The sequence below is a fragment of the Cryptotermes secundus genome, unplaced genomic scaffold, assembly GCF_002891405.2.
Source record: "Cryptotermes secundus unplaced genomic scaffold, Csec_1.0 scaffold620, whole genome shotgun sequence".
In the NCBI taxonomy this organism is placed as follows: Eukaryota; Metazoa; Arthropoda; class Insecta; order Blattodea; family Kalotermitidae; genus Cryptotermes; species Cryptotermes secundus.
The window spans coordinates 1,363,010-1,381,548 of NW_019723312.1; the positions used below are offsets into that span (position 1 = coordinate 1,363,010).

General features: G+C 43.6%; 1 protein-coding gene and 1 long non-coding RNA gene across 2 annotated transcripts in view; one reads left to right on the forward strand and one right to left on the reverse strand.

Moving 5' to 3' along the window:
* The window catches only part of LOC117282112, a 210,388-nt gene extending 195,261 nt beyond the window's left edge, over positions 1–15,127 (forward strand). Inside the window, exons 5-6 of the long non-coding RNA XR_004512734.1 lie at positions 656–730; positions 14,777–15,127. This is a non-coding gene — a long non-coding RNA (uncharacterized LOC117282112). The remainder of the gene's footprint in view (positions 1–655; positions 731–14,776) is intronic.
* Positions 15,128–17,906: 2,779 nt separating this feature from the next.
* Positions 17,907–18,539, reverse strand: part of LOC117282113 — a 6,889-nt gene continuing 6,256 nt past the window's right edge. The window contains exon 2 of the mRNA XM_033750468.1: positions 17,907–17,945. Coding sequence (XP_033606359.1) covers positions 17,907–17,945 — 39 coding nt within the window. The remainder of the gene's footprint in view (positions 17,946–18,539) is intronic.

An 18,539-nucleotide genomic window follows, 5' to 3' on the forward strand; every position in this document is an offset into this window, starting at 1 on the left:
CTGAAGTCCCGAATCTCAGGCCTTCTCTCTCGGCGGAAAGCAAGCAGCAGGTGCTCGCGGTAACAGCGCTACTTGAGATAATGGCCCTGCTTGCGTTTTAATCATGATGTAATGATCATGACTTGAGATTTATGTCGGAGTGATATACTTACATGCTACTCACGAATAAACTCGTTACAACACCAGTCACAAAGAATCTGAAATGGTACAGAAGTTTAAATATCTAGGTGCAGAAATAGATGAGAGAAGTAATATAACGCACACCATACAATCCGGCGATAAGGCATACACATTGTGCCAACCTACAGTCACTAAAACCTAAGTATATAAAACATTAATACGTCCCGTAGTGACATCAGCAGTGAGACGTGGGTGTTAAAAGGGAGGAGATAAAAAATAATTTAAGAAGATTTGAAACAAAAATTATTTATATACATACTTATCAGTTAAGTACTTGTGATCTTTTGTGAAGAGTTTGGTGTAGGCTTCTCTGAAACTTGTTCTTGTGCCCAGAACTCTATCCCCTGTGCCTTCAATCATAATTACATCGCCGTTCGAGGCGTTGAACTTCCATCTCTACTAATTAATACTGTCACGTGATAGAGTGACTGTAGACGGGGTTGGATTGGTAATTGCATTTATTCAACACTTACAGATCGTAACTCCACGTTAGATGCGGACTGACTCGTCCTCGGGGCGGCCTGCGGACATGGAGGGTAGCTGCGAACGAGTGAGTACAGAACGTAACTACAAGTAGCTATATCGCTATCGCTAATTCACACACTCAGTAGTTCATTACAGCACGTACTTGTCTGGTAACAGCTTCCAGCACAGTAGCTTCCTCAGCTTCCGTATTCACGTCTCCACCTCCTCGCTGGCTGTCGCCTATTTCACTGCAGCTCCAGAGCTGAACTAACTGGTTTCCAACTGTTGAACTCACAACGGACAATCGACTCCGTATGTAGCTGCATAACGGGCCGCATAGAAAATACCTCTCCCAACAGTTCTTCTATTGTTGCATCTCGTGTTTATCGCGCAGACCACGCAGAGAACACCATTCCTGTGTTACTGTTTACGAAGCTTCATTGCCACATTCACAAGAACCTTCCACTGGACTGCATCCGAACCAGACGGATCCAGTACCCACATTCGCATATTCGTATTTTCGTAATATCCTTGTTTAACCAACTTTGCTTCTTTTGCAATAATAGAAAGAGCCTTATGAGATTGCCTTGCTGTCTCTATATCCATCTATGCCTCTCTGTATATCCCCGAACTCATTTTCATTATGAGGCTTTAAAGATTGCTGCCTGCTTGTTCCCTTTCATTTCATATTTTCTGTATGACCCTTGTCATGTCCAAGGAAAGTAGGTGATTAGTTCTTCCCAGAACTTCTTCGTTTTATCATTCCATATAATTATACTGTGTCAGCGTTTAGCCCAGTCTCTATTCGGCGATGTTTAATACGCAGCTTGACGGTTGTGTAGATATATAGGGATTCAGTCCGTACCTCACAGGAAACACATTACGTCTCCGCTACAAAGACCAACCGGTTAATGCTGTTTAGGGAAACAGCCGCTGTTTATTGTGAGAACCATACGGAACACATAGATACACCGTGTGGGCAGAATGCAGAGACTTTATATATAAGAATTCAGTCCGTACCTCACAGGAAACACATTACGTCTTCGCTACAGAGCCCAACCGGTTAATGCTGTTTGGGGAAACAGTCGCTGTTTACTGTGAGAACCATACGGAACACATGAACGGTATTATGTGGGGAAAACGTCGAATTCCTGAATGTTCAAGCCGGTGGTACATATAGTTACCGCTGTACTTTGAAGTGCCAAATGTAAATACAGTTTGTAACACGGTATGTGTAGAAAAATTAGACGTGTGTTTTAACCACTAGGCATGCCATTTTCATTTTTAACGAGAGACTGAGCATGTCGCACGAGTTGTCATATTGGCCGAGACCTGCTACTGCTGGCGCCACAGTTTAGCTACCGGCCGTGTTTTCATTGCGAACCGCAAAACCGTTATGATTAAATAAATATTGACTGGGTGGAAATTTGAAGCCAACATTTACAGATCTAAACCCAACATATCAAAAAAAAAAAAATAGAAAAGTGAAACTTGCAGTAAGAGATTACACAATAAAATATAAATACGAAATTGGCACATGCAAGCAGATTAGAATGAAGGAATGAAAGTGTGACAGTTTAACAATAGGACCATCCAACTGTTGGCAATACTGCTGAGTTGTTGGATATTGTGACTGCAATGCCCATAGACCCTCATGTAACGCTGTAGACTTGAATTCCCAAGGTCCTCCTTCGAATCTCACCCTAAACACTGACTTTCATGACTGTGGCTTTTCATGGTTTTATCCAGTTCCTACAGATAAATGCTTGGATAGTACCTCGATTTTGTCGCTACCGGTTCCTTCCGTATCACTTATAATTTGTCCCATCGTCCGACGTTCTGTAGTCTTCGATACTGGCAATGCTGTTAAATAATTCACGGAAAAACGTGGCTCACATTTTGTGTCATGCAGTGATTAAAATTCAGTTTAAACTGCATCTGCAGTAAACGTTTTATTCGTGTGTTAAAAGTATTGGCTCACAGAGTAATCCCATAGAGGAGATCCTGGAGAAGGTAATAGTCACCTATTCAAGAATGTATCCGCTTTTATGTAGCCGAAAGCTTTTTTTCCGTGTTCACAACAGCTGCACCACTAGATCCATATCCCCCTGCGATCCTTTTCAATATTATCCTCCCGTTTATGCCTACATCTAAGGATACAACGAACTGTACGGACCTAAGGTAGTCCAACAAACATATGCATGATTAGAATTTCTGCTTAATATTTGAGAGTTTTGGATTCGAACCTCAGACCGGATGCGGGCTCTGCTGATTGAGGATTTTCGTGGTTTTCCTCACTTTTCGCGAGTCTGATGCATAACCCAAGCACAGAAAGTTTGTTCGGGTTAAAGTGTGACTAAAATATTCATAGCAAGTCACTGAAGAAAATTAAGTGCATACATTTAAAATACATTTCGCCTGTTGCATTGATCGTAAACCCAACTAACCAAATGGAGCACAATATTCCTTGGGAAGCAAACACTCACAGATCTGGTCTACAGATTTCCCCTACTTATAGAACCCGAAATTTCTTTCACAGGAACCCGCCATTAGCCCCTGTTCAGAAACAGATGAATCCAATCTTCACCTTAATATCATATTCTTCAGTGTCCATTTTAATAATATCCGTCGTTCACACCTATTATCCATATTTTTCTATTTCATTCAGATTCTCCTGCCAAAACGTATGCATTTCTCTTATCTCAATATGGGCTACGTCCCGCACCCTTCTCATTCTCCTTCATTTTATTGCCCTAGCAACAAAACTGTGACCTGTAGTCCGCAAGCGAACTATACCGACCGAGCGACCGCCGCTTGTCGGCGAAGTTAATAGAAATTATGAAGCGCCTCCTCATGTAGTGCCCTTTGTCGTCCTTTCATTTCCTCCCTTTCAGACCCAAGTATTTTCCTCAGACACTCTCATTGTACATTGTTCTTATAGGGTGAGAGACCAAGTTTCTTACCCATACAAAACAGCAGGAAACATTACAATTCTGCATATTTTAATCTTTACATGTTTAGACAACCGACAGGAATACAAAAAATTCCGAACTGAACGGAAACAAGCATTCCCCGAATTTGATTTGCTCTCAATTTTTGTGACTTCAATATTTATAAAAGATAAAAGAGGTAAAGATATCCCTGTAACAGGCCGTGGAGGCCCATAGGGTTGTGAGACGTCGAGGCTCCCATATTTTCTAGATAGTCGGCTCACAGGTGGCGGTAAAGTTGTTAGCCTTAGGCACAGGCCGCCCTTTACCCCCAGCAAGATTCCTAGTACTCATTTCTGTTAGAGGATGAGTCGACCCCAGGGCCATAGTGTGGCTGGAAGAATTAGGTAGACTGAAAAAATCCAGTGACTTCACCGAGAATCGAGCCTGCGACCTTCCGGCTTGTAGCATAGTGCCCTCAACCAACTACCCTACCGCGCACCCCCCTTCAATTTTTATATGTTACTTATTTGTTAATACGGTCGCGCCATAGCTCAAGCGGTTAGTCGCTGTTTTCCCACTGCGGCGGCCCGGGTTCGATCCTGGGTCTGGTCAAGTGGGATTTGTGGTGGACAGTGGCGCTGGAGCAGGTTTTCTCCGAGTACTTCGGTTTCCCCTGCCAAGCTTCATTCACCAATTGCTCCACAATCACCTTCACCTATCATCTGGGGCTGGTACAATAGACCAGAAGTGGCCGCAGAACAAGGGACTTAGTCCCACCCCACTAGCAATAAAAAAAATATTTGTTAATACGCAGTATTTCGAAGAGATCTCTTATACTCCAGCCATTGTACGAACAAAAGTACGTCACACCTTGAGCAGGCAACCTTGCGGAAGAAAAGTCCCTATGTAATATGTGCGGAGTATATGGAGTGTGTGCCGGTCACGGTAGCCGAGCGGTCTAAGGCATGCTTCGCTCGCTCGGAAACCGAGATCGTGGGTTCGAATCCCACTCAGGGCATGGATGTTTGTGTGCGTTTTTCTGTGTTTGTCTACAGGTAGAGGCCTTGCGACGAGCTGATCACTCGCCCAAGGAGTCCTACCATACGTGTAAGATCTAGAAAAACCGAAGTGAACGGAGAAGTTCATGGAGGTAGGCCTAGGTCCACTGGGGCTGTAGTGCCAAGGAAAAAAAAATATATATGGAGTGTCTGGCATATGATTACCGGAAGTAATCTGAAACAGATTATAATGATGGCGCAGTGATGTACGTCACTGTCTGATGATGACGCAGGCTTGTTCTCATAGCAGACCGAGCATAGCTGTATCTATGTGTCAGTACTGCGGACATGCAATTGTCAGAACTGACCCAGCTCAGCGAGGTAACTGCCCCCGGCATTTTTAACAACTTTAGAGCAGGAATTACTGTCAGGGTTTAATTCTTGATGAAAGAAATCACGGACAGTGGGGGGCTGCTTGTCCGTCAGTATTTAAATTCATTAAATTCTTATCACTAATCGATTTACTGTCTCGTGGATTGATTTAAAAATTAATCGATTTATATAAACAAACACAAAAATATGGACAGTTATTTTGCATGGGTGTGAAACTTGGTCTCTCGCCCGGAATAGAGTTCATAGACTGAGGGTGTTTGGGAACAGGGTGCTGAGGGAAGTATTTTGTCACAGAAGGGAGAAAATGGGAGGGGAAAGGAGAGAGTTGCCTTGCGAGTGGCTGCATGATCTGTATCTTTCACAAAATCAAGGGAACTATAGAGGAGATAGGCGATGTAAGAAATGAATACAAAATTTTTACTGAAGAATCTGAACTGAAAACAGAGCTGGTGAGACTTGGGCATATATGGGAGAACAAAATGAAGGTCAGGCTATGTAGAACGCGTGAGAATTTTCTGTGAGAACTTCATCTTTCCAACCTGGATATTTCCAAATCTGCATCATAAACTTAAGCCACTCTTCTTAATGGCAAAAACGTAAAATCCTCGCTCTGCTTGATCAAACATCATGCCATGAAGCAGTATGGGGACGTGCGAGTGTAACTCCAAGTATTCTTAACTTCGATGCCAGATGGAAGTGTGTACTCAGATTCACTTCACACCGCATCAATCCTGGACAGGAGGCTGGATGGTTTCCAAAGCCGGTCTGGACAGTCTTGATAGGAGGAAACTTGCTTACCGCTGCTGGAATCGAACCCCAATTCCTCTGTCATCCAGCCTGTAGCTCAGTCACTATACTGACTGAGCTACCCGTGTCTCCTACCAGTGGCAGTTCCGCTACAGACTCAAGTTGACCCACCCCCCAGCAGAAGACAGAAGCTTTTTACATTGCAATTTGTAGTCTACAGTTCTCCGTTTCCCTGACAACGCAACAGTCCTGCATTGTTAAAGGAACACAAAATTGGGGATGCGGGGGTGCTGTGAGCCCACAATTACCCGCCATAATAGTTTTACGAGCCCTCCAGCATACACTGTGTCCATCGTACAGTCGAGGGCAACATGTTATAAAAACGGAAGCCAGCTGAAAGGGATCAACACAGGAACGATTAATGGTTATGTTCTGTTATGGTGTGACGCAGTGTAGTGTGGTAGACAGGAGGGTTTCGGAGCAACCGGTTGCCTCCATCTTCATATAAGGAGACTCAGATTCTCGTGGCGATGAACAATTTTTGCCGTTACCTATTACCACAAAGATTTACACTCCGTCTCCATAACAATGCTCAACCGGTTAATGCTGCTTGGGGAAACAGTCGCTGTTTATTGTGAGAACCATACGGAGCGCACAAATACACTGTGTGGGCAGAATGCAGAGACTTTATATATAAGAATTCAGTCCGTACCTCACAGGAAACACATTACGTCTCAGCTACAGAGATCAACCGGTTAATGCTGTTTGGGAAAACAGTAGCTGTTTAATCTGAGAATCATAGGGAACACATAAGTAAACTGTGTGGGCAGAATGCAGAGACTTTATATATAAGAATTCAGTCCGTACCTCACAGGAAATACATTACGTCTCCACTACAGAGAACAACCGGTTAATGCTGTTTGGGGAAACAGTCGCTGTTTATTGTGAGAATCACACGGAACACATAAATACACCGTGTAGGCAGAATGCAGAGACTTTATATACAGGCGATGGACAAAATTATGGAAACACCCAACAAAAGACACATTACCGTGACTAATATGGTGTATGACAACCTCTGGCTTGCAGAACTGCTTGCAGTCTCCTTGGAATGGATAAATAAGAGGTCCTGTATGATTTGCAAGGGAATCTTGTACCATTCTTCCTGAAAAACATGGTAAGTTCTGTTATCGATCATGGAGGTGGATTGCGCGCACGCAGATTGCTCTCCAAAACAGACCACAAAGGCTCAATAATATTGATATCTGGCGATTGTGGGGGCCATGGCAGACGTGACACTTCATCTTCATTCTCAGGAAACCAGTCCTGGACGATGTGAGCTATGTGAACACAGGCACTGTTGTCTTGGTAAATGGCATCACCATTAGGGAACGAAGTTTGCACCATGGGATGGACCTGGTAGCCCAAAATGGTCATATTGTCATTTGCAGTGACGTGACCTTGCAGGGTAATGATGGGTCCGACAGAATACCACGATGTTTGCCCTTACCATGATCGAACCCCGCCATGTTTCACTCTTGGCAGCAAACAATCTGGATCGTAAGCTTGGGATGGCGTTCTCCAGACGTAAACTCGGCCAGAAGTCGGAAACAGTGTGAAGGTGGACTCATCCGACCAAATGACCGTCTTCCATTGCTCCATAGTCCAGGTTTTATGACTTCGGCACCACACTGTCCTCTTAGTGGCATTTTCATCACTGATGAGTGGCTTTGGAATTGCAGCACGTCCAGAAATACCCCGAGTGTGTAGTTCCCTTCGTACTGTTTTGGTGCTGACAGGGTTTGTGAGCGTGACATTCAGTTCAGCAGTCACTTTTGCAGCTGTAGTCTTCTTATTTTTCGTCACAATCCTACGCAATGTTCGTCTGTCTCGATCACTCAACACACATTTCCGTCCACGCTGGTGTTTATCGGATGCGGTTTTTTCAGTCCTCCTGTATGCGGTCATAATCTTGGATACTGTGCCTCGCGAAACACCAAAAACCTCGGCTACCTTGGTTACGGAAGCACCCACCATATGGGCCCCAACAATTTGCCCGCGTTCGAATTCTGTTAGCTCTGACGTGATGCACAAAAAATTGCACAGAACACTGTCTCGACAACAGATGAAGCTTGCAACGTATTGCGGAGGTTGTACAGGTATGGTGTTGGGCAGATACGGCAGCGTGACCTACAAACGTCGCTAAAATAAACACTTCAATTCAGGCATGCATTTCACCAGATGTTTCCATATTTTTGTCCATCCCCTGTATAAGAATCCAGTTCGTACCTCACAGGAAACATATCACGCCTCCATAACAGACCCCAACCGGTTAATGCTGTTTGGGGAAACAGTCGCTGTTTATTGTGAGAATCATACGGAACACATAAATACACTGTGTGGGCAGAATGCAGAATTTTTTACTTTTAAATCATGCGATACAGTATATAGTGTGCAGAGTTTTTGTATGGAAAAGGAGACGGCAGATGTAGTTACCACTGTGTTTAAATTAAAAAGTTAAACGTCGCCATTTTCTGCAGATACTCGTGCCCTGTAAGATCGCTCGATAGAGCAAGGCCATTTTCCCTTCCAGATATAAAGACCTTATGGCATGTTGTAGTGCGTAAAGAGAACTGCTCCAAGTTTTATCATAGAGAATATAAAACAGTAAGTAGCGTCCGCCCTGCCTACTGATGAGAGACACTCAGGGGAGGCGAGATTGTCTCTGCATGACAGAGCTGCCATCTGTTATCACCTCCCGTAATATTTGCAGCGACTTCCGTGACTCGGTGAGTAACAAGCTCGACTTCGCTTACAGACTAAAAAGAAAAACAAACGTTCAGAGTTAATGAATAAATCGTATCCCGTTAAACTAATATAAATAAGAAATGCATAAGTCAAGAGACAGCGCACTTAACAAACATGTTCACTAAAGCTAATCGCAGTCTGTGAAAGTTATCGTTGTCTCATTGCTTAACTAATTAAGCTTTACTCCATGAAGGCGTATGGTTTTCTTGATCTCAGCACTAGCTGGAGGTGAGTGGTCAGCTTCACGTCCCTATCGCTTTACCCCTGGGTTGGATGAGCGAGGGGTCGCAGTTCGAGTCCCAGTAGGATAAAGAATTTTCTCTTCTCCAAGCGGTCCAGACCGGCTCTGGGGCCCACCCAGCCTCCTTATCCAGTGAGTACCAGGGGTTAAGCTGCTGGGGCGTGAAGCTGACCACATACCTCCAACTAGTAAGGACGTCCCCCATACGCCTTCATGGCGTAGTGCTTAATTGCTTAAGCACGGGGGCAACTTTACCTTATCGTTACTGTCTTCATAGCCACCGGTGTGAGAACTGGCAGACCTAAGAGGTTTCTGTATTCTGTGCTGTGCCCAAGATTGGAACTCCCTCGGCCCGTTTACGATAACGGGCGTGTAGAGATCATATTATGCATTATCTCAGCCTGCGTTCCGTATCTAACAGCACTGGGGCCGGAAAGCGTGTAGCATATTAAAACAATGCATATTTCGTTATGAACGTAGTGACATGAGCATCGTAAGTTAGTCAGACGTGGAATCGCACAGAATCGTCATCATTACGGTAAAAAGAGATGCCTGCCCTCAAGCATTTCCCTTTCTTCTCTCCCATTCTGCCNCATTCCCTTTGTCTCGCTTCTTGAGTCATCTCTTTCTTCTTAACCTCTTTGGTTCCACTACAACAGAGTACTTGCATGGAGAGGACTGCCTTCTCGCATGTGACTACGTATAGTTCTGTAGTTCACAGACGTTTCGGGTGAAGGCATTGCTTCCGTCTTCAGGGTCGAAGAGTAAGCTGAGCAGTAAGTAATCATTAAGAAGGAGGTGACTGTTTTGTCGCTTGGTTTCCAATTACAACCTGAAGATGCAGGCAGAATATTGCTCTGACACAAACTGCACGGCCTCATTAACAGAAGAGATTGGAACTGTAGTCGTCGCTATGAGAACCTGAAATCCAACGAAAACATTTTCTTACGTACTCAACCCCTACGCCCAAAATTCCTCTAAGAGCGGTCGAATTGTTACTACCTTCATACCAGACTACACGACGTCACATAAAAACAATTATAATTTATCTTGAATTTCAGCGGAATAGTCGGTATAGGGGTGGACTACGTGCTAGACGTCAGGGCTTCGATTAACGGAAACAGAAACAGATATTTCACTCCTCAGCGTCCAGACTGGGTCTGGTGCCCACCCGGTACCGGAGACTCCCAGGGGTAATGCGGCCGTGACGTGAAGCTGATCAGTCACTCTATTTATTGCAGAAGCCAAGATCGGTGGAGCTATTCCTCCACGGCCTCATACGTCTTCATGTCGTGGAGCTTAATTAGGCATAAGAAAACTTTACATTTGGCGTTTAAATTTCAATGGCATTTTCTCGAAGTAACTGTCAGGTTTATGTATCGAGACGGTACGGCGTCAAAGGGTAGGATGATGAATGGTGAATTGGCAAGGATTTTAAGGGACTCAATCGTGGCCTAATCGGCATTTGCCTGCAGGACAGGAATGTGAACCTTCCTAAGGTGGCATTACCGCTAAGCCAACCCGCTCTGCATATGTACCCGAGCAGAAGAGAAGCCCATGTGATTCTGATTATTGATAAAGCTTCTGGTTGCCTATAACACTTAGCAAACCTGCGGTCTGCATAACGTGACAGAAAGCCAATAGAGCGCCTGCTGTAGGCAACCCGCTCGAGCCTCGTAATTAAAATTTTATTGATCCGCTTTGATCACAAGTCCCGAGATCGACCCTTAAACCTGCTTCAGGTCACAAGGTTGAGAGTGGTGGATTGCAGGAAATGGAAACGTGCTCTCATCTAGAGCGAAGTTTTAAGGATGCGTGGAAGCTATACCTCCACGTCCCCACCTTTCACCAGTACGCAGTAGACGTAATGTTTCCTGTGGGGTATGAACACACTACCCAACTTCCGGTACTGTCTGCTGGTGTTTCCTGTCTCTGACATAACCGATATCCGTGTAACAGGCGATATTTTCCTACTTCTGATAACGCCGTTTCCAGACTCCATGTATATGTGTTATTTCTTGCGCACAATTTCACAATTTATTCCTACACAGACCGTAGTTTACTTTTAAATTTCCTCTTTACTGCTTTTAGTGATTAATTTCGTGCTTTTTGATTCTCGGAGTTTCCGACTAATCTACAGTACACATTTGCAACATTGGCATGCTTTGGCGATTAAAGTTCATTGCTGTACGCGGGAGAGATTCAGATATACAAGTGAAGCAGTGCAGCGCAGTAACAAAAGGAGAATTAAGGTCACAGAGGGATTAAACCTTCGACGTGCAACAAATATAGTGCCACAGTACACAGGCAGGCATTGAAAGCAAGGGTAGTTATCCGGTATAGAATTTTCAATTATTTTATTTGTTAAAAATGTTCATGTACACGCAACCCGCAACCGCCTGTTGTTTCCAAAAATAAAAAGAAAATGGAGTGTGGGATATTGATCAAAATAACTAATGTTGGGTTTGAGTGTCTCACGGGGAAGTGAACAGTACAGCTTTCTGGCTTGTAACGCCTTGTAGAAAACCTTACGTTTCGAAGGAACATATATCTTCTGTCTTCAGGCTCGAATAACAGCCCAAGCAAGAAGCCACTAGAAGCAGTCAGTACTCCCTACGTGCTACACAACACTGCAGCTCAGAAAGCCACGTTCTTCCAAATAACCCATTTCTATTCAGGTTAGGAGCTGCTAATATGGTGCCAGCTGTCTCATCATTTCGTATCTACAAATAACTACAATTATAGAGAGTAGAATGTAAATATGCTATTAATTAAATAAAAAAAGTTTGTTCCTAAAATCTGAACACTAGGAAGATATCTGAAATGAAGATGGAAGGATAATATTACTAATATTCTCAGAGAACTTAGGTACGAGGATGTGGATTGGATTACTATGGCTCAGGTTAGATACCAATGGTCTTCTCGTGTCAAGAGGGTAACAAAACAGCAAATTCCATAAAAATGGCGGGACATTTACTGAGAGATCAGGAAATTAGCTCTTTTGGAAAGGACTCAGCACCGTGGAGTTTGGTAATGAATGCATATACTTCAGTAAACTGATAACAGATCACCCGTCTTTTCAAGGCTTAAGTCATGTTACGTGGGTCCCTGTCACCACGGCAAGGCGCGTCCTCAGGTTGCGGATGGAGGAGACGGTCTCTATATATGGAGGGTAGCGGCGAGAAAGCAGTCGCGGACAGCCGACAAGGGGTGATCCTCCAGCTGGGAGTTGGGCGTGGCGCTAACAACTCCTCACTGTACTTGTACTCTTCTCCAAGTATAATTATAATTATCAGTCCAAAGTGAGTGAGATTGACAGGGCATGTAGCAGTCAAGGAGAAGGGTAGTGCCTGTAGGATTTTGGTGGGGAGAAGGAGGACCTATACGTAGGTCGAAGGATAATATTAAGATGGATAGCCCCTCATGTTCGCGTCGTTTTTCCAATATAAACACAGTATGCTGTCACAAACGGCAATGCTTCAGACGTACATCCAGAAGGTGATGGGTTCGAGTCTTGGCCGGGGAAGGCGGTAATCCTAACTAAAGTGTTTCGTGTTTTACCTCAACCCCTCGAAGTGAATTCAGTTTTAGTACCTCAAATGAGACCACGGGCGCCTCCTTCCAGTCCGGCTGCCCACAGCGTGCTTAAATAAACCACAAAAAGGTGAATATTTGTACTCAGGCAGATATTAACAAGTAAATTGCTTACTGATTCGTTGATGTGGGGCCCAATCGATAGACAGAATCACAGAATTGGAATGTGCATTGAAGAGTGGCACACTCGTCTGTGCTGATGCATTTGCGGTTAGTGCATTCTTGCTCTGAGCGCGATAAACCGTTTTTGGGGTTGAATTCTGTGGGTGCGAATCAGATGATAATGCAGGGAGCGAGAGGGGGGGGGGGCTGGTGGCCAGTGTGCAGTTAGACACACAGAGCTCATGGATAGTCCACATAACCTCACCCTCTGACCCCTCGGTAACTGATACACATCTACACAAACAAATAAAGTCCCTATACTGGTGACCACTACTGGTCTACTCAGCATCTAACAGAAATGAGTACCAGGAATCTTCCTGTGGGTAAAGGGCGGCTGGTGCGTAAGGCTGACAACCTCAGCGCCATCTGTGAGCCGATTGTCTAGAGAATAAGTGGGAGCCTCGACGTCTCACAATGCTATGGGCTTCAGCGGTCTGTTACAGAGATAACTTAGCATCAATAGGCGCCCGTACCAACTTCTGAGGTGGGATTGTGTCTTGAAGAGTGCAACGAAGAAGACGTACAAACTTGAAGCCCAGGATCTTTACTTCCGTTTTGAGCATTACGAGTTTATTTTTCTGTGGGCCACCGAAACGCACGCTCACTATCATGAACACACAGCGTCATGTTTGTTGTTTTTACGGAGAAGCAGTGTTTCCTGTGAGGTACGGACTGAATTCTTGTATATTATTTTTAAAATGAATTAAAACAAAATTTTACATTCAGGCTTAGTAATACACGCGATGTGATGTGATACATTAAAAGGAGACAGCGAAGTGACACAGATGAGTAACGTTGTTCGCATTGTCTGACTGTTCGATAAAAAGAGAAGGCTGTTGTCCACGGACCCAGTACTCATGACAGTTCTACTAGAAATCGCAGCTACTGCAGACAATTTCCGCTATCTCTTTTCAGCCTGAAAAGGGTTAAAGTTATTCAGCATGGTCAAGAGATCACAGTATGAGCGACAAACTGAGGTTATGTATAACATTCCTTGTTCCTTCCCTCATTTTCGCTTGACATTTCTCGTACTAACATGACGTCAGCTCTACTGTGCAACCATTACTCACCGTCACCTGCTGATAGCGTGAAGTGATGACGTAACTCTTCCATCCGAGGCATGGCTCCAAGAGCAAGCGTCACGTCGCAGAGTAGATGCACAAAGACTGAGCTGGCGAACTCTGTTATTTAGAGGAACATACAACATCGTCTGCTCTTGCACATAGCACAACAATATCTGCTGTTACTCGTGAGTATAGTAAGCGCATGATAACGCACGTGACACGTGCCACCGGCACTCATTTTACGCGCTAGCTCTAGACTTGTCAAAATGTCGTTACTGAAGGTTTTGGTGTAAAGGTTGTTAACCCTGTGAGGTTTACGGTTGCTGAGTTGTGACATCAAGCAGTATAGTCGTTACCGACCTTTCGGAGCAGGCTGTTGCCTACATTTTAAGAATAAGTAAAACGTTGAAGAAAGCAGTCTTCTGGGATTTGGCACCGTGTATATGTGGTGTTAACCGACGTTTCGGAGGAACGTATCGCCTCCATCTTCAGGGTAGAAGAAAAAATATATAAGACTGTCTGCTTTTACCGGTTCTCACGGTCTCTCCGCTTGCAGATTTCTTATATATTTTTTCTTCTACCCTGAAGATGGAGGCGATACGTTCCTCCGAAACGTCGGTTAACACCACATATACACGGTGCCAAATCCCAGAAGACTGCTTTCTCCATAGTCACCGCCGTGAAAGCCTCAAATCTTACAAAGTAAAACGTTCCTAAATTTGAGAAATAGAAAATGAAAACAAAATTTAGTATGAAGATGAGAGCTGCATGTTCCTCTGAAACTTATGTAACAATCTAGCAGACTGTGCGATATCATCCCAGACGATGTAAGTCTCAGTTATTAATCCGGATTTGTGTTAGCAACGATAGTCCAAGCTAGATTTTCGGATCCCTGATCGATTATACTACTGAAATTATTTTCATGATTTTTCCCGGATTACACAAAACGTTCAGTGGGACGCTGCCTTCTATTGTTTGTCTAAACCATCATTGAGAGTACGTCACACATTTCTTAGGCAACCTTACGGACGAAAACTTCTGTGCGTTCAGAAAGGTCTCTGATACGGAAATTTTGGTTCCAGTCGTTTGCTACAAAGGAATCTAGTAATTTTCTAATGATGCTGTTAAAACAGTTGTACATATAGTTATCATTCTCTTAAAATCTCTATTTACTTTCCTTTTATATTACAGTCCGTTTGCTACACGAGAATGTGAAGTATCAGCGAGTCCCTTGTTATATGGGATCCGTGTTCACAGAGCAGTTAGTAGGAGATGCAACAGATGTCGCAAGCTCCTGTCGGCCTGACAAGGATGTCTGCATTAGGTGGCAGCACCGCTCAAGGCCCTAATACCGAATAAATATAAAGCACATACTGAACACATAGGGTGCTGAACAAAGAACATTTTCCATATGGTGAAACTGAAGATGAATTTCTTATGGGTGTTCCTTAAATTAATATATTTTTCAGCTGTGAAAATCGCATTTTATCGTGAGAATCATACGGAACACAAAAAATCATAATTTTAATATTAAAGGATGTGGTGCAAACTATAATCACCGCTAGTAGTTACTATAGGATTCTGACGTTGGTGTATAACACACAGAGATACTGGGTTTTCGGACTTTATTCATCGTCCTGGTTTTTAAGATAACTAATAAAAACACGACGTTTAGGAAACTGGATCTGTTTCCGTCCTCAGGTGAGGGATAACACCTATTCTGTTGAGTCCGTTAGAAAAAGATAGTCGCAATCAGTGGACAACCGATGTCACAAAACACGAAGATTATAAACACCTGAGACCAGGCTAAGTCCATGAGAGCTAATAAGAGAAATATTCATAACAAATTGTTCCAAACAAATAGAAGCGTGGAACCAGGATAGATAGAGCTGTAGAAATTTATGCCACAAACCAAACTAATAACCAGGTCCATGACCCCACGGCATGGAATAGAAAGGAGAACTAGTGAAAAAAAAACTAATAGTGTCTAACTAGCGTTAACATTGGAGTAAATCACGTCTATCTAATTTAGAACTTAATAGAAATGAATGAAAGCATATATCACGTCATACAGATCTTTTATGTGAATTGGTGACTTCATTGCTGATAATGGGGATCCAAACTGGGTTGGCTAATTGGGTTGGCCGAGCATGCCATATGGGCCACTTCCTTGTGTTTCCTCTACCTGATGAGGCTTTCAATATCCAAAATCTTAGCTTCATCCCAGCCTACCCTGTGTCCCTCTTCATAGGCATGTTGGGCTAGTTTAGATTTTTCTTGAAGACCTTCTTTTAGGTTATGCCTATGTTCCCGGAGCCTCACGGCCAGAGGTCTGCCTGTTTCGCCAATGTAGCTTCTGCCACATTCACAGGGAATGCTATAGACGCACTGTGCCGTCTGTTGCGGATCTCTTTTCGGTCTNGTCCGAAGAAAGAGGAAAACACTCTGTGTTCTGTTTATATTCCATATGTGAAGGGTGTTTCTGAAAAGTTTAAACGGATAGGTAATCGATATAATATTAGGACCATCTTCCGTACGAAACACACACTTAGGAACTCCCTTATGAAAACTAGACCGAAAAGAGATCCGCAACAGACGGCACAGTGCGTCTATAGCATTCCCTGTGAATGTGGCAGAAGCTACATTGGCGAAACAGGCAGACCTCTGGCCGTGCGGCTCCGGGAACATAGGCGTAACCTCAAAGAAGGTCTTCTAGAAGAATCTAAACTAGCTCAACATGCCTGTGAAGAGGGACATAGGGTAGGCTGGGATGAAGCTAAGATTTTGGATATTGAAAACCACATTAGGTATAGGAAATACAAGGAAGCGGCCCATATGACATGCTCGGCCAACCCAATTAGCCAACCCAGTTTGGACTTTTCTCCCATTTGGATCCCCATTATCAGCAATGAAGTCACCAATTCACGTAAAAGATCTGTATGCCGTGATATATGCTTTTATTCATTTCTATTAAGTTCTAAATTAGATAGACGTGATTTACTCCATTGTTGACGCTAGTATGACACTATTAGTTTTTTTTACTAGTTCTCCTTTCTATTCCAGTTTGGTTTTGTGACATAAATTTCTACAGCTCTATCTATCCTGGTTCCAAGCTTCAATTTGTTTGGAACAATTTGTTATGAATATTTTTCTCATTAGCTCTCATGCACTTAGCCTGGTCTCAGGTGTTTATAATCTACGTGTTTTGTAACCAAGACTTACTGACTGACTGACCGTCAGTCGCAACGTAACTCTGACTCTAACATCGGTTGCCCAGAGCGACCACAGATTGAGTCTAGCTCTTTCTAACGGACCCAACACAATAGGTGTATCCCTCACCTGAGGACGGAAACAGATCCAATTTCCGAAACGTCGTGTTTTTATTAGTAATCTTAAAAACCAGGACGATGGATAAAGTCCGAAAACTCGATATATCAATGTATAATTACCGCTGTTTGCTGATACAAGCGCCTAGAGGAAAGGAATGAGTGAGACGAAACAAACCACACTTTTTACAGCCACCAAATCGATACACCCTGTATTTGCTGAAAATGTAATATCGTTATGTAAAAGGACTCAGTGGCTTTCTTATTGTCACTGGGATGGCGATGAAAGATCAACTGTGCTAGCATTTAACACCATTAACCCTTGGAACGGTGCCATCCTCTCTCTGCAGGTAGGAAGTCGCGCCCCTACTGCTGGACTTTTGCCAGGCAACGGTCCTCGGAAAGCATAATTCATTATTCTCACAGAGCGCGGGAATAAAAACGTGTTGTTCTGCCATTTTGAGAGGGAGGGACCCACCCAACTCGTTTACATCCCCATGGCAAAGCACCAAGGACCACGGGAAAGTTACCTGCCAGAGACACAGACAGAACCAAGTGGGAGCTGGGAATGCAACACGACCAAAGGACGTTGAAACAGATGTAGCGTATCAGAACTTCTGCTGTAATTTCAGTTATTTCGTTGGAGAGATGTTATCACTTTCAAGTCAGGAGTGCACAACTGTCGGGTCAGAAGCTTCATAAAGAATCGTGAAGCGAACGAACAGGAGGAAAGGAGAAAGTTTCTTCCTAATATCTTGGCTCAGAAAGGGCTGAACATGATCCCAATGTTTTTTTTTGGGGGGGGGGTCGAAATATTTCTTACAAGTTTACGCTGAAACAACACTGGGTTGTCCTAAAGTAGTCAGGATAGAAAAATGGTTTTGTATAATTTTAATTTTTATTATTGTTTGGTACATTCCCTTTATTCTTCAGTTTTGTTTCCTCTTCAGGAATCCGTGGTGGGGTGACATACTTGACCCCCCCTCCTTGAAAGTTCATAGGTCTCTCTGTGTGGGGTCTGAGGGACTGAGACCCTGTAATTTAACAAAAGGTTTCTGAAACTTCTACAAAAGTGACGACTTGTCAGGAATGGTATGTTGCTTGAAAATTGTAAATGATTTGGTGAATTACAAAATTGATTTTATGATTATTTCGGAAGTGGTGGTGCATTACACTTTAAAATTCACAACAAGTTTCTTCTCAAGAATAAATGTTAAATATATATACTTACTTACTCATGGAGCTGACCCCTTCTTGAGGAGTCACCAATTCTGCAGCTACTCAAGAATTTCCCAGCATTTTATGGAACCCGAAGGTTCATCACCGTGTTCGCAAGAGCCCTCCAATGGTCCCTATCCTGAGCCAGATCTATCGAATCCATACCAACCAATCCTATCCCTCTAAGATCCATTCTAATATTGTCCACCCACCTACGACTTGGTCTTCCCTGTGGTCTCTTTCGTTCTGGCTTTCCCACCGATATCCTATGCGCATTCATCGTCTCCCCCATTCGTGCTACATGACCTGCACACCTCATCCTCCTTGACTTGATCATTCTAATTATACTTGGAGAAGAGTACAAGTTATGAAGCTCCACATTATGCAGTTTTCTCTGACCTCCTGTCACT